Raw genomic sequence first — 15,249 nt, forward strand, 5'->3', positions numbered from 1 at the left:
GAAGGGCTTAACGTAACTCACTGTCCCAAATTTCGGCGACATCGAACACTAAATGCGCCTTTTAGGGGCCTTAAACCTGAAATCGAGAGATCGGTCCATATGGCAGCTATATCCAAATCAGGACCGATCTGGGCCAAATTGAAGAAGAATGTCGAAAGTCCTAACACAACTCACTGTCCCAAATTTTAGCAAAATCGGATAATAAATGTGGCTTTTATGGGCCTAAGACCTTAAATAGGCGGATCGGTCTATATGGGACTATATCAAGATAGAGATATGGACAAAAAAGAATCTGAGCAAAGTTTCAGCTCAATATCTCTATTTTTAAAGACAGTAGAGTGATTTCAACAGACAGACAGACGGACATGTCTAGATCGTCTTAGATTTTTATGCCGATCAATATTTTATATATATTATAGTATCGGAAATGGATATTTCGAAGTGTTGCAAACGGAATGAAAAAAATTAATATACCCCATCCTTCGGTGGTGGGTATAAAAGTAAATGGACCTCCAATAATGAAATAGAAATATGAGGAATCTGCTGCTGCTAACTTGTAAAAATGGCAAATTTGCCCATGAACATTCCATTAAGGAAATGGAACAAACTTTCACATATCAATGAGTGCTGTCCGTAAGTTTACGCTCAATGTTAAGGGGCATCCTTATTATACCCGAGTCCGAACGGTGTGCCACAGTGCGACACCTATTTGGGGACAAGTTTTTACATGGCATGGTACCTTACAAATAACGGCCGATAACCACCGCTGGAAAAATTTTTTTCTGATATTCTCGCCAGGATTTGAACCCAGGCATTCATTGTCATAGGCGGACATGCCATGAGCTACGGCATTCTTTGCTGCTAATTTGTAATGATTTAATATACAAAACTATGCATTTAATAAGACAAAAACAAAGACATATTTAAAAAACATGCCGCCACTAAATAACTCCCCAAAATTGAAATAAAATAGTTCCCCAATAAATGAAATAAGTCCCCAAATAGAAAATGAAATTATCCCCCAACAATGTTTGTGGTCTTATATCAGGTTATTGACGGATTTGAACCGTATTTGGCACAGTGGTTGGAAGTCATAACAGAACACTACATACAAAATTTTATCCAAATCGGACAAAAATTTTGGCTGATGAGGGCTCTTGGCTGAAGGCTTCGACAAGGAACGAAGAGTGCTTTTGCATCTAAATGGGAGCACAACCAAACGTAAATGTTTTTAAATCTGAAAAGGTTACAGTAATATTTCTTCCACGGAATTCCATATGCTTAATTCAGCCTATGGATCAAGCAACATTCCGAAGTTTCAAACACCGAAAATTAATCATCTAAAAACCTTTGCTAGAAAAAGTGAATTTTATCAAGTCTATGATTATGAAGACAGCTTTGGGGATAACTGGTATATCTTGGGACAATGTAATACAACGTAATGTTTGGTACAACCTGCTGTCCCAATATAGCGAAAAGGCGAATTATGCTGCTGAAGCATTGTAATAACGCCCGAATGCTTAATTAATGACCTCTCAAATGAGAGGAAGTGCGATGATGATGTCAGATCCTGTGCTATAGAATCCGATGCTATAATACATACGGCTACCAAAAGCGAAGACCAAGAAACTCCGCATTAGCTCAAGCAATAGAGGAATTTTTAAAAACAATAGTAGTCCAGAAATTTAAGTGCCATATATAGCCCTATTATGTAAATGAATAATGAAATTTAAAAAAAAAAACCTCTATTAACCGTATTTTAGATTTTCTATGCTAAGCTCTGTCCTAAGGAAACCGGATAATCGAGGTTCAACTGTATATGATTTAATTGATATGCACAACTATTGTAGAAATATTTTAATCTGTTTGAAGCTTAAGTAAAAAGTAGTTTATAAACTGAGATTTAGTGCAATCTTTTAAATTCATAATGCGGGTACGTTTGAAGTGCACTGAAAATAAATTGTTGCTCATTCTGAACACAGAAAAATATTTTTTTAGTATATGCATGTCCTAGGCATGCTGCGAAAATAGTGGCCAGATGAGGCGTGAGATAGTCGGTCTCCTTTTGAAGTAACGCCGGATATATTCCATCAGGTCCGCGGGACTTAAATGGTTTAAAGCTCCTCAAGGCTTCCTTGACCATAAATTCAGTTATGATAAACCTTCGATCAACCTCATTATTCGAAGATTTCGGTGTCACTGTGAGTCCTGTGGTATCATGTGGAAAATTCATTTTCATCAAAAGCCTCAACATGTTATCCGTTATCTCAGCTCTCACTCCCATGTCGTCTACAAACGTTTCAGTTTGGACATGGGGTTTTGAAAGAAACTTTTTCATCTTGGCGGCGTTATTAACGCTATTGACCAGGTCGCAGAAAAGCTTCTGGGAGGCACGTTTTGTATTTCCTATATACTTCCGATATACTTGCGATTTTTTTACGATGTGCTCTATTAAAAATTCGACGGATCCCTTTTCCAGTGTTGCGAATCTCCCCGGTCATCCAGGGCTTTTCTTGGGCTGATTTTCTTTTTCGAAGAGGACAAATATCTTCGAAAGACTCCACTAGTGCAGTCGTAATCCTGTTGACATTGTCGTCAATGTCTTCTATGCTGGGACAATCTAAATTATCTTTTGGAAGGGGCAAGAAAGGCTACTCTTGCCGTATATACGTGCAGGAGAGCCATTGGCAAAAGTAGGGGGTTTAAACCGCGTGTCATTGACTGGGTATATACTAATGTTGTCAGACCAATAATGGTATATGGTGTTTTAGTCTGGTGGACGGCGCTTTAAAAGTTTAACGTTCATTACTCAGCCGGATACAAAAGATGGCTTGTTAGTGCATCACAGCGACACCTTCTGCCTGTGGACATTTTGGCAAGACAAATTGCTGCCACTGCTTTGATGCTAAGGGAACTTTCTCGTTGGTCATGTGGGGCCTACTGTATTATCTTTGAAACAATTCCCAATGCATCAGGTAGATGATTCCAGCCTAGACTAGGATTTAAGACCGGTCTTATAGAAAATGCTATCCGACGACTGTAGTGTGTATCAAGCGGAGATCCTTGCAATTAAAGAGGTCGTGGAATGGCTAAGATATAATGTCATAACGAGAACTGGAATAAATATCCTCTCAGACAGTCATGCAGCTTTAAAATACCTGGAGAATTTTCTGATATCTGACAAAAAAAAAAAAACCTCGACTTTCGCAAATCTTTTAACGAGATGGCTGATCAGTTCAAAATTCACACGTCTGTGTGCCGGGCTACAGAGATATCCCAGGGAATTGTAGAGCAAAAGAGCTTGCTAGACTAGGAACTTCGTTACACATTCTAAGGGAACTGGAATCTTTTGGTATGCAAACTAAGTCTTCAGACTTAGGCCCGAAGGTCAACGGAAGATAGATGGTCAACTAGGGGAGGTTGTGAGCATTCGAAAATTATGCGGCCTGGCCTAGACTTTAAGAGGTCTACCGCTTTGATGTGGCTGGCTGTGTCCGTCGTGTGTCCGTCATGACAGATTGAAAAACATGCAGACAGACAAAAGGTTGCAAGTAACGACTTCTGCAGAAGCTGTGAGGACGTGGAGGAAGAAGAGGGGAATACTAATATCGTCATTCTGTTTGTAACACCTCGAAATATGCGTCTTAGACCCCTAAAGTAAATATATTCTTGATCGTCATGACATTTTAAGTCGAACTAGCCATGTCCGTCCGTCCGTATGTCTGTCTGTCGAAAGCGCGCTAACTTCCGAATCAGTAAAGCTAGGCTCTTGAAATTTTGCACGAATAATTTTTATTAGTGTTTGTCGGTTGGAATTGTAAATGGGCCAAATCGGTCCATGTTTGGATATAGCTGCCATATAAAACGATCTTGTGTCTTGACTTCTTGAGCATTTAGAGAGAGCAATTCTTATCCAATTTGGCTGCCATATAAACCGATCTTGGGTTTTCACTTCTTGAGCCTCTAGAGGGCGCTATTATCGTCCGATTTGGCTGAAATTTTGCACGTGGTGTTTTGATATCACTTCCAACACTGTGTGAAATATGGTCGAACTCGGTCTACAACCTGGTATAGCTGCTAGATAAACCGATCTTAGATCTTGACTTCTTGGCGCAATTCTTATCCGATTTGGCTGAAATTGTGCTCCAGGTGTTTTGTTATGACTTCCAACAACTGTGCCATGTATGGCCCAAATCGGAACATAACATGATACAGCTGCCATATAAACCGATCTGGGATTTAGACTTCTTGACCCTCTAGAGGGCGCAATTCTCATCCGACTTGGCGGAAATTTTGTACCACGGCTTCTGCCATGGCCTTCTATATGTGTGTCCAATATGGTCTGAATCGGTCTATAGCTTGATACAGCTCCCATATAGAACGATCTCCCGATTTTGCTTCTTGAGCCTCCACAAGGCGCAATTCTTATCCGAATGAACTGAAATATTACACAATGACTTCTTCAATGTTCACCATTTAATTCATTTATGGTCCAAATCGAACTACAACTTGATATAGCTCCAGCGGCATAACACTTCTTATTCATTATTCTTTGTTTGCCTGAAAAGAGATACCGCGCATAGAACTCGACAAATGCGATCCATGGTGTTAAGTTCGGCCCGGCCGAATTTAGCACGCCCTGACTTGTTTGTTTCTTAAATATGGTATAATGTTATTTTTCTAAAATCAGTTTGCTAATCTTCTATAGCAATAAGGGGCAAAATATCGGACCTATTTGTCCACCATACAAAATAAAACTTTCTTTTATATCAAATAAAAAATCTTTAAAATTTTGAAAAGTTGGGCATATATAAAATTTTGCTCTCTATTAGCTGTTCAAATCAAAGCAACTTTAGGCAACAATTTTTTTAGTGTCAACAAACACTACGATAAAAACATAAGTAAAATATCTTAAATACCGCACCACTTCTTGGAAATGCGTTCTCCATATACATAACTGTAAAATTTCCCATGAAGATTTCATTAAGGAACAGGAGATATTTCTCTCATACGAGGGTTGCCTTTTATATTTCGGTATTGGGCAACCCTTGTGATGCAATCTACCAACTGACAGCTCTATCGTAAAACTTAGCATTTTTGATGTTATACGTACTCAGAACGTTTTTATATATGAGCGCTATTTGTGTTGTATACAGTAACTTAAAAGATTCATCTCGCCCAAAAAATAGAATTAAATCGTGAACATTTTCGTGCGATTAATTTTTAAAAATTTCGACGTAGATTAACTCAACAACAATGCATCGATAAACTTAATTCTATTTTTGGCAATGACGCTCCATCAAGGACCAGTGTTTATCGATGGTATGGTGAATTCAACCGAGGTCGTAGTTCATTCCAAGAAGAATTTCGTGAAAGTCGTCCAAAATCAGTTGTTGTTCCAAAAAACCATTGATGCTGTGCCCCAACTGATATTGCAAGATTGTCATGTGGCCTATCGTGAGATTGAGACAACTTTAGGTTTTAATGGATCAGCATACATTCAATATTGCATGAACATTTGACCGTCAAAAAAAAAATTGTTCGCGCCTCGTATTGATTGGTTGAAAGAGATTCTCCAAAAATACGAACTAACTGCATTTTTGAGCACTCAAACCATCGACTTCTTTTTAATGCCGTACGTTAAAAATTAAGTGACAGGTGAACGTTTTTCGACACCTGAGAAGCGGTTGATGCGTTCAGAATGCGTGTTTTGGAGATACCTCAATTAGTGGCAAATGTGCTGCGACAATTGGTTTAAACGCATGCAAAAGTGTATAGATCTTAATAGGGAATATTTTGAAAAACAATAAATCGATTTTGATATTTGTTTTTGTGTTCTCTAATCTCTAAATATAAAAGGCAACCCTAGTTTCAATAAGTGCAGTCCGATTAAAGTTAAGGTTTAATGATAACGGGCCTCCTTTTTTATTTCGAGTCTGAACGGCATGCCGCTTTGCGACAACTTTTTATCTCGAAGCACTCCTCCGTATGTTTATAAATCCCATCATAGTTTATAATACTAAAATTACTTCTCGTGCGAATGTGCTCAAATAGTTTCAAAACAATCTTTCTCGTAAACCATAATTTTGTAAAACTTTTTGTATTATTCAACTCCAATACGTGTTGTTCATTGCCATTTTTTTCTATACTTACAGATTTTCCCTTTTGTGTTGGTCAACAAACAGCTACAAGCACTTGTTTGCCGAATGAGTTGCCAAAATCAAAGCTATATGGTTGTTGGTTCCATTCTTGCCAAGCGGTACGAAGGCATATCACAACAAAAACTAAGAGACTTGCAGACTTTGAGAGAAAACAAGATGGCATCATTAATATACCACAAATTACTTGCGTTACCGCTCTTGCCACCTGCCCATAACAATGCCTCATTTCTAGGAATAAAAGCTGATATTGAAGAATTTGACCATAATTTCAAATTCGCTTCCTTTTTCGAGTATTTTGACGGACAGTAGCTAAATAAGGTAAGGTAAGATAAGATAAGGTAAGATAATTTTGTTTCATTTCGACTTCTCTTATATATAAATCAGTCCGAATGGTATTTCCGTTTTCAGTGCATCGATGGGAACGACATCTGCATTGGAGGTCTATAATGGTGTACTTGGGAGGATTATTGCCCTGCATGTAAATCTCTTCAAATTTATTCAATTCTCCAAAATGAAGAATTTTCTCAAAGTAGGAAATTTGCTAATTGCGGATGTGCTTTCGGAGAGGCCAAAAGAAACAAGTAAGAGCGAGCCAAGTTCGGCAGGGCCGAATCTTATATACCCTCCACCATGAATCACATTTGTCTAGTCCTATGCGAGGTATCTCTTTTAAGGCAAACAAAGAATATTGAATAAGAGCTGTTATGCTATTGGAGCTATATTAGGTTATAGTCCGATACGGACCATAAATGAATGCTGAACATTGTAGAAGTCATTGTGTAATATTTTAGTTCATTCTGATAAGAATTGCGCCTTGTAGGAGCTCAAGAAGCAACATCGGGAGATAGGTTAATATGGGAGCAGTATCAAGCTATTGATTGATTCAGACCATATAAGACACGTATGTTGAAGGTCATGAGAGAAGCTGTTGCACAACATTTCTGCCATATCGGATGAGAATTGCTCGCTCCATTAGCTCAAAAAGTCAAGATCAAAGATCGGTTTATATGACAGCTATTCCAGATTATGACCCGATTTGAAACATACTTAGAACAGTCGTTGAAAATGATAACAAAACACTTCGTGCAAAATTTCAGTCAAATCGGATGAGAATAGCACGCTCTATTGGCTCAAAAGTCAAGACCTGGTTTTTTTGGCAGCTATATCAAAACCGACCTACAGTAATAAAAAGTATTTGTGCAAAATTTCTAGCGGCTAGCGTTACTCTTTCGAAAGTTAACGTGCTTTCCACAGACAGACGGACGACATGGCTAGATCGACTTAAAATGACATGACTATCAAGAATATATATACTTTATGGGGTCTGAGCAACATATTTCGAGTAGTTAAAAGCAGAATGACGAAACTAGTATTCCCCCATCCTATGGTATAAAAATAGTAGTTGAAGACACAATGCAAGTTTTTATAACGTCACTCTGTTTGTAACACCTCGAAATATGCCGCTCAACAGCAACTACTTGACGACAAACAGGCAACTGAATTTTTTCTTCATGGTTTGCCAATGCATCCGTCTGCAACTTTAGCAAACATTCGTTGCAAATTTGTATGTGTTTACAAGGCTGCAATAGAATAGTTGGCTCCTCAATAGTACATACTACGCATAAGGTATATATTCTTGATTGTCATGTAATTTTAAGTCAATCTAGCCATGTCCGTCCGTACGTCTGTCGAAAGTACGCTAACTTTCGAAGGATTTAAGATAGCCGCTTGAAATTTTGCACAAATACTTGTTATACCCACCATCGAAGGATGGGGGTATATTCATTTTGTCATTCCGTTTGCAACACATCGAAATATCCATTTCCGACCCTATAAAGTATATATATTCTTGATCAGCGTAAAAATCTAAGACGATCTAGACATGTCCGTCCGCCTGTCTGTTGAAATCACGCTACAGTCTTTAAAAATAGAGATATTGAGCTGAAATTTTGCTCAGATTCTTTTTTGTCCATAAGCAGGTTAAATTCGAAGATGGGCAATATCGGACTATATCTTCATATAGCCCCTATATAGACCGATCCGCCGATTTAGGGTCTTAGGCCCGTAAAAGCCACATTTATTATCCGATTTTGCTGAAATTTGGGACAGTGAGTTGTGTTAGGCCCTTCGACATACTTCGTCTATTTGGCTCAGATTGGTCCAGATTTGGATATAGCTGCCATATGGACCGATCTCTCGATATAAGGTTTTGGATCCATGAAAGGCGAATTTATTGTCCGATTTCGAAGAAATTTGGGACAGTGAGTTGAGTTAGGCCCTTCGACATTTTTCTGAAACTTGGCTCAAATCGGTTCAGATTTGAATATAGCTGCCATTTAGGCCGATATCTCGATTTAAAGTTTTGGCCCCATAAAAGGCGTATTTATAATCCGATTAAACTGAAATTTGACACAGTGACTTATGTCAGGCTTTTCGAAATTCGTGTGGTATGTAGCTCAGATTGGTTTATTTTTCGATAAAGCTACTTAAAAGACCTATATTTTGTTATACACTATTGAACAATAACTTGTACTTATAAGTATGTTGTCCAAATCGGAACATATTTTGATATAACTGCTATGGCACAAAAGGTATACAATTTCCACCGGATTTTGATGAAAGGTGGTTAACGTATATTCCCGAGGTGGTGGGTATCCAAAGTTCGGCCCGGCCGAACTTAAGGCCTTTTTACTTGTTATTAGTGTAGATCGGTTGGGATTGTAAATGGGCCAAATCGGTCCATGTTTTGATATAGCGTCCATATAAACCGATCTTGGGTCTTGATTTCTTGAGCCTCTAGAGGGCGTAATTCTCGTCCGATTTGAATGAAATTTTGCACCAAGCATGGTTCAAATCGTCCGATTTGGCTGAAATTTTGCATGAGTTGTTTTTTTTATGTTTTTATGATTTCCAATAACTGTGCTAAGTATAGCGCAAATCGGCACATAACCTGATATAGCTGCCATATAAACCGATCTGGGATCTTGATTTCTTGAGCTTTAGAGGGCGCAGTTATTGTCCAATTTGGCTGAAATTTTGTAGAACGGCTTCGCTCTTGACCTTCAACGTCTAATATGGTCTGAATCGATCAATAACTTGATACAGATCCCCTATAAACCGTTCACCCGATTTTGCTTCTTGAGCCCCTACAAGGCGCAATTATTATACGAATGAATTGAAATATTACACAAAGCATATTCTACCGCGCATAGAACTCGACAAATGCGATCCATGGTGGAGGGTATATAAGATTCGGCCCAGCCGAACTTAGCATGCTCTTTTTTGTTTTTTATAATTTTTATGATGATAAAAATTAGAAAATATTATATTTTTTTTATGCAATTTTTGCATATATCATAAATGAATTAAAAATTGGGAGTTGTTTAATTTTTTGTTTGTGGATTATTTCACAATGAAGTAACACCCAAAACATTGGGCTTTATTTCATTTTAAATTTTGGGGTTTATTTCATAAATTTGATTTGGGCTGGGTATTATATCCTTGGGGTTTATTTTGTATTGCCGCAGCATACCTCACAAATGTAACCAGCATTAGTAAGAGTTTTCCTGGCGTTCACGCCCTACTCTATATTGTGTGAAATTTCAGATATTGCATTATGGATAACATTCTAAAACTTTGACAAGAGCTGCACACAGAGTCAAAATATAAGCAGTTTAGTTGCTCGTTCAGTTTGTATCAAGTTCCGTACCTTTCCTCGTCTTCTCCAATCAGAGTTGCATTCATTTCGTAGATGGAATTCAGGCAGATGTGAAATAAAACCATGGTAATTCAAACACATTGAGTAAAATTGATTCTATATTTATTTGATTCAATTAAAGTTGAAACATTCTCTTTTTCTTATACAATGTGACGAGTGAAAACAAAACATGTAACCCTATTAAATATCCTTAAGAGCATAGATAGAGCGTAAAACCTTCTATTTAATTAATTACTTTTAAAAATATGACTCGAATATATAGATTCTATTTGTGGATCATAAATACATTTCTTCTTCGATACTCTAGGTTAGGATGAATACATTTACAGTTAGTGTGCATGTGTGTGGAAGAGAAGGTGAGGCGCATAGAACACTTACAAAAGTCCAACAAAATTAGGCAAAGGACAAAACACTTATAGCTAGTATAGAGCTGTGACAATAATTCTCATTGTGTGAAATGGATTCTCCAAATAAATAAATTTTTAAACACAATTTACAGACACATCAGTTTCGTTTGAGATGAATTTGAATTTCACTAAATTTCAACAAATTGTTATAAATAATAAAAATAATAGTTTATGGTAGAATTTAAAATTGTTGCGCTTAGTTTTTAGGATAAAAATCTCTTCTTAATTGCAAAAATCACACTCAATGTTACGGGTATTAGAGGTTGTTAGCCTAGGGTTTATGATGCTCTGAATATTTCTAACATTTCGGTACAATAAGGTGTGGGCGTGGTGCCAAAGATCAACTTTGGCAACCCTGTATCCAATGTGTTATTTAATTTATTTAACTAGCAGCAGGGTAAAGGGTTGGTGGACTGGAAGAGTCACGGTGAAACCTTTAATTAATAACTCTTTTTCCTTTCATTTTGTCAGTGAATGCACACGTTATGCCTTTGTACAATACTCATGCGTCGAGCAAAGATCTTGCACTTGAGTCTCATACTACTGGCACCTCGGAGTTAGGCGGTGATGCACTTCTCTCAAAACAAACCATTGAGAGCTTGCACAGCTGTTCCTAATGTCGTTGTGCTTGACATCAAAGAAGTATTCTCGCGCTGCAACATTGCAGATGTCGCCATTGCTTCGTCTTCGTTGTCCTGACTCACCAGCAAATCGTGGGGAGTCGTGGCCGAAGTCGCTTGACGATATTCGGTGTGCGTTTCCACGGCCATCACATGTTGTGGAGGCATTGCAGAGGCCACCGCAGCAGCTGCCACAAATTGCAGTCAATCGATCAGAATACTCTTTGTTGACGCGGCTTGTGATGCGGTGTGGGTGGAAGAGGCAGAGGCGGATGTGGAGCATGAGGATTGAACACTAGAGCCCACAAAGGAGGGCGAGTGGCGTTGATGGCTATGATGATGGTGGTGGACCGTGGTGGCCAAGGTGTCGGCATAGTATCTGTGTCAAAATACTTTGGCAATGAAGGGTACATTGTCCATGGCCGTTACCGCAGCAGCTGCAGCCGAAAGTCGCTGATGGTTGGCTGGGGTCATGTGAGGTCCATGCGCAGGATTAAGGTGGGCTGTGGCTGAAGACGGAGCAGAAGTCGCTGATGTCTGAGCAAAGTTTATAAATGCTGAACTACCGCCATAATCGGTTGCGGTGCGGAAATTGGTAACCGTCGGGGGTGTCAAAGCAGCTGTTGAATAATTGTGCGGATGATTACCGGAATACTGGGAGGATGAGGGCCAGGCTGAACTGCTGCCTTCATTGCTGGACAATGGAGGCGTAGTTACATTTATGGGCGGAGACATGGACCCATCCGATGAATTGGAGTTGAGATGGGACCCATGGAAATCGAGCGATTGATCCCGTCTTGTGTACTCCCGACGTCGCTCCAGACGTTCGTTGGTATTTTCATCCAAGTCTAGCGGACCTCCCCCGATGTCGTGTAGCTTACGCATGTGTTTCTTCAAATCAAAGTTGCGACAAAATCCCTTGTGGCACACGCGGCAGGTGTAGGGCTTCTTATCGTTGTGGGTATGCATGTGGAAGGTGAGGTTGTAGACTTGGTGAAAGGCCTTATTGCAGATGTTGCATTTATAGGCCTTCTCTCCGCTATGGGTGAGCTTGTGATTCTTATAGTTGCCCTTCTGATGGAATCCCTTGCCACAGAATTCGCAAACAAATGGCTTATAGCCGGCATGAATGCGGGTATGGGTATTCAGTGTCGAGGAGCGGTTAAAAGCCTTGCCACAAGTCTGGCACTTGTGCGGCTTCTCCGAAGTATGGATGATCTTGTGACGACAAAGAGTGGAGGCCTGGCGAAAACCTTTGCCACAAACCTTGCATACGAAGGGCCGAGCTCCAGTGTGGACAGGCATATGACGGGTGAGATTGTAATGAGCATTAAACACCTTGCCGCACTCCAGGCAGGAAAAGGTTTTCTGTTTGCCCCCATTGACCGAATTGGGACTGTCGTCAATGGAACTAGGAGAGTCAGCACGGGTCCTTTGAGTGTCGGGTGGTGAGCAGGGATCACTGATAGAGGATGATGTATTGTTATGGCTTGAAGCAGGTGAATGCTTGCGTTTGTGGGCGTGATAGGTGGCTGCAGAGGAGGCGAGTGCAGCCTCTCTCGATTTATGAGTCACTTGAGACTTTTCCAAAGTCTGTTGCAATTGCGGGTGGGCAGAGGCCAATACTTGATGATGAGCTGCAGCAGCGGCAGCCGCTGCGGCGGCCAAATGATGGCTGGTTCCTGGTGCTGCCAATTGACGACGTAGATTTTGGCTATGCAGGGAGTTGAGTGAAGCAGTAAACGAGCTCAAATGTGCTGCGGTGGCTGCCGTATTGCCACCTAGTAGCGACTGTTGCTGGGCTGCAGTCAGCGCTGCATATTGGGCAGCTGCTGCTGCACACATCAGCTGGTTGGGTGCCGCATAGTAAAGCAAAGGGTATTGACTCAACAGTTCCTGGTGGCGTGAGGACACAAATTGTTGCACAACAGCCGAGGTGCTGGAGCCCACATTGCCACTCGCAGCCAGGGTGCTCGAGGAGGGCACGTATTTCTTGAAGGCAGAATCGTAGTTATCCTCCGTATTAGCAGCATTATTTGAGGGCTCACATTGATCGTCGCTGATCACCTCAATGGGGCTGCAGGAACGTTCCTCATCCTCTATACTAATGTGGTTATTTTTCACATGCACCTGGGAACGTTGATCGGGTTCCATAATTTTTGCAATGGAAAATTTTAAAGGACAGTTCCGGGTACTCAACGGGGTAGAGGATGTGGAGGAGGACATTATGTTATTGTTGTTGCCCGCTGAGGTCGCATTCAGCGGCTGGGGTTCTGGGGTTTTCTGGCCAGCAGCAGCACATTCCATGGTGGGACTTTTTGAAGGAGGCATTGTTACCGCTAGAACGCCTGATGGACTGCAGGGTTGCATGCCACGAGGACTCTGAAAAGACAAAAGCAAAAAAAAAACGAAGGCAAATAAATCATGGGTTGTGGTACAATTTGGGGTTTTTGTTTGCTAAATCCATCAATCAATCAATCACAGTTGTCGTTATCGAGCAATTAGGGTTTAGTTAAAAATATGAAAACAATTTTGGTATCCTGCATCTTTTAAAGGCACTCCTTTTCGACGAAGCTCGCGCGCTTTCGTTGAAGAAAAATACTTTCCCGACGGCAGGATGCCGCCGCATTTAAACCAAAGGGTTGCCACTAATTAAAGCTGACGATTATTTTAATGATTCCCATATCGACTGCTGCTGTTTTATTTTGATTACACAAAGCGCGTGTTTGTGCCTTAAGAAAGGCAATGTCTGAAAACACAATCAATGCTTTAAAGGCGCGCAGCCATTCAATCAAAAGCCCAACAAATCCCTCAATTCTTTGATTTTTTCATTGAACGTAACCCGTGCGGTTTTCAATTAAACTCTAAGTGATTTCTTTTGTGAATGTGGTGAATGCATTCACGAAAGGATAAAAGCGTATTTGCATACGGCGGAGTGGGCACACACACACGCTATGCCAAAAATTGTGATATTTATTTCAAGTTGTTTATTTGGGAAAAAAGCATATTGTTTTCCCATTGGCACAGGATAAACAAAAAAAGTTAGAATACGCGAATCAATACGCAACGGGATTTTGGCGCAATTATTTTGGAATCCCGATGAGGTTTTGTATTTCTCTCTCTCTACCCAGCCTGCATTGGTACTCTAAATAGCCAAGTGTTGTGAGGTTATTATTACTTTGTTTTTGGTTTTCATCAATCGCAGCGATGAGAATTGGGATGATCCTTAAGACTTCCCGTTGCAGTGAGTATGCGAAGAATGACCGAAAAAATGTACAGTAGTCAAAGTGCAATACGACGCCCTGCATCCCGTTTTTATGCGGTTTTCACACTTGGCCTGAGTTCCCTACACGAAAACAATGAAATGTGTCATATTGAGTGAGGGTTTTCATTGAATTTCTTCTTGGACTTCCTGCCGACAATGGTTACGCTTTAATGCCTTTGCTAGGTAGGGGAACTTTTTCTTTCTTTTTGCCTGTTGTGTCTTGACAGTCTTTCTGTGTTTCTCGGTTGAAAATTTAATTAACTTAATTTTGCACTCAAATCAATATTGAATGGTAATTTTAGTAATTTGAAAATAATCATGCCTTAACCAATCGCTAACACAAATCAAACTGCGGCATATTTAATTGCTATGTGCTTATATTAAAAATTAAAATACATTAAAAATAGTATTGGACAAATTTGAAGTTTCAATATGTACGATGGGACAGGAAAGAAGCAAAAACGAATGTAGTTCGTCCAGGCCGAACTTTGTTTGTCCACCTCCTCGTATATTTAAATTAAACCTATTACGTCAAAATCCTGTGGGAAAATGCACCATTTATGAACCCATAGCAGGTATGCCGAAACATGGTTCCATCCGGATCAAATTCGTTATGGATAACAAGGGGACTAACACAACTTGCGGAATTTCAACAAAGATGGACAATAAATGCGACCTAAATAAGCCTAAGATCTTAATAGTTTTTTTTGCTAAATTTAAGTGTTTGGGGAAAAATTTCACAAAGCTACAAAATTTCACAAAGCTATGTCAACTTTCACAAAGCAATGTCAGCTATATCGAAATATGGACCTATTTGGTCCGTTTACAATCCCAATCAGCCTGAACTAATGAAAATTTTCAAGCACATAGTTTTACTCCTTCGAAAGTTTGCGTGCTTTCGACAGACAGACGAACGGACGTAGCAAAATCCACTTAAAATGTCAAAACTTTTTTGGGTCCCAGATCAAAATTTCAAAAGGAATGAAGATATAAGTATACGGCTATCCTATGGTGGAGGGTATAAAAATATATTCTAAATATTGCTATAACTACCTGGTATCAATTCTAAGAATTGAAA

General features: G+C 39.7%; 1 protein-coding gene across 5 annotated transcripts in view; it reads right to left on the minus strand.

Annotated features, from left to right (window-relative positions):
* Nucleotides 1-10,035: 10,035 nt before the first annotated feature.
* The window catches only part of LOC106084057 (fez family zinc finger protein erm), a 190,604-nt gene continuing 185,390 nt past the window's right edge, over nucleotides 10,036-15,249 (minus strand). For all 5 annotated transcript variants that reach the window (XM_059365133.1, XM_013247498.2, XM_059365131.1 and 2 more), the window contains one exon: nucleotides 10,036-13,288. In XM_059365133.1, the coding sequence (XP_059221116.1) occupies nucleotides 11,291-13,276 (1,986 nt within the window). In that variant the 5' untranslated portion in view covers nucleotides 13,277-13,288 and the 3' untranslated portion in view covers nucleotides 10,036-11,290. The remainder of the gene's footprint in view (nucleotides 13,289-15,249) is intronic.

This window comes from Stomoxys calcitrans, chromosome 3, assembly GCF_963082655.1.
Source record: "Stomoxys calcitrans chromosome 3, idStoCalc2.1, whole genome shotgun sequence".
Lineage (NCBI taxonomy): Eukaryota > Metazoa > Arthropoda > Insecta > Diptera > Muscidae > Stomoxys > Stomoxys calcitrans.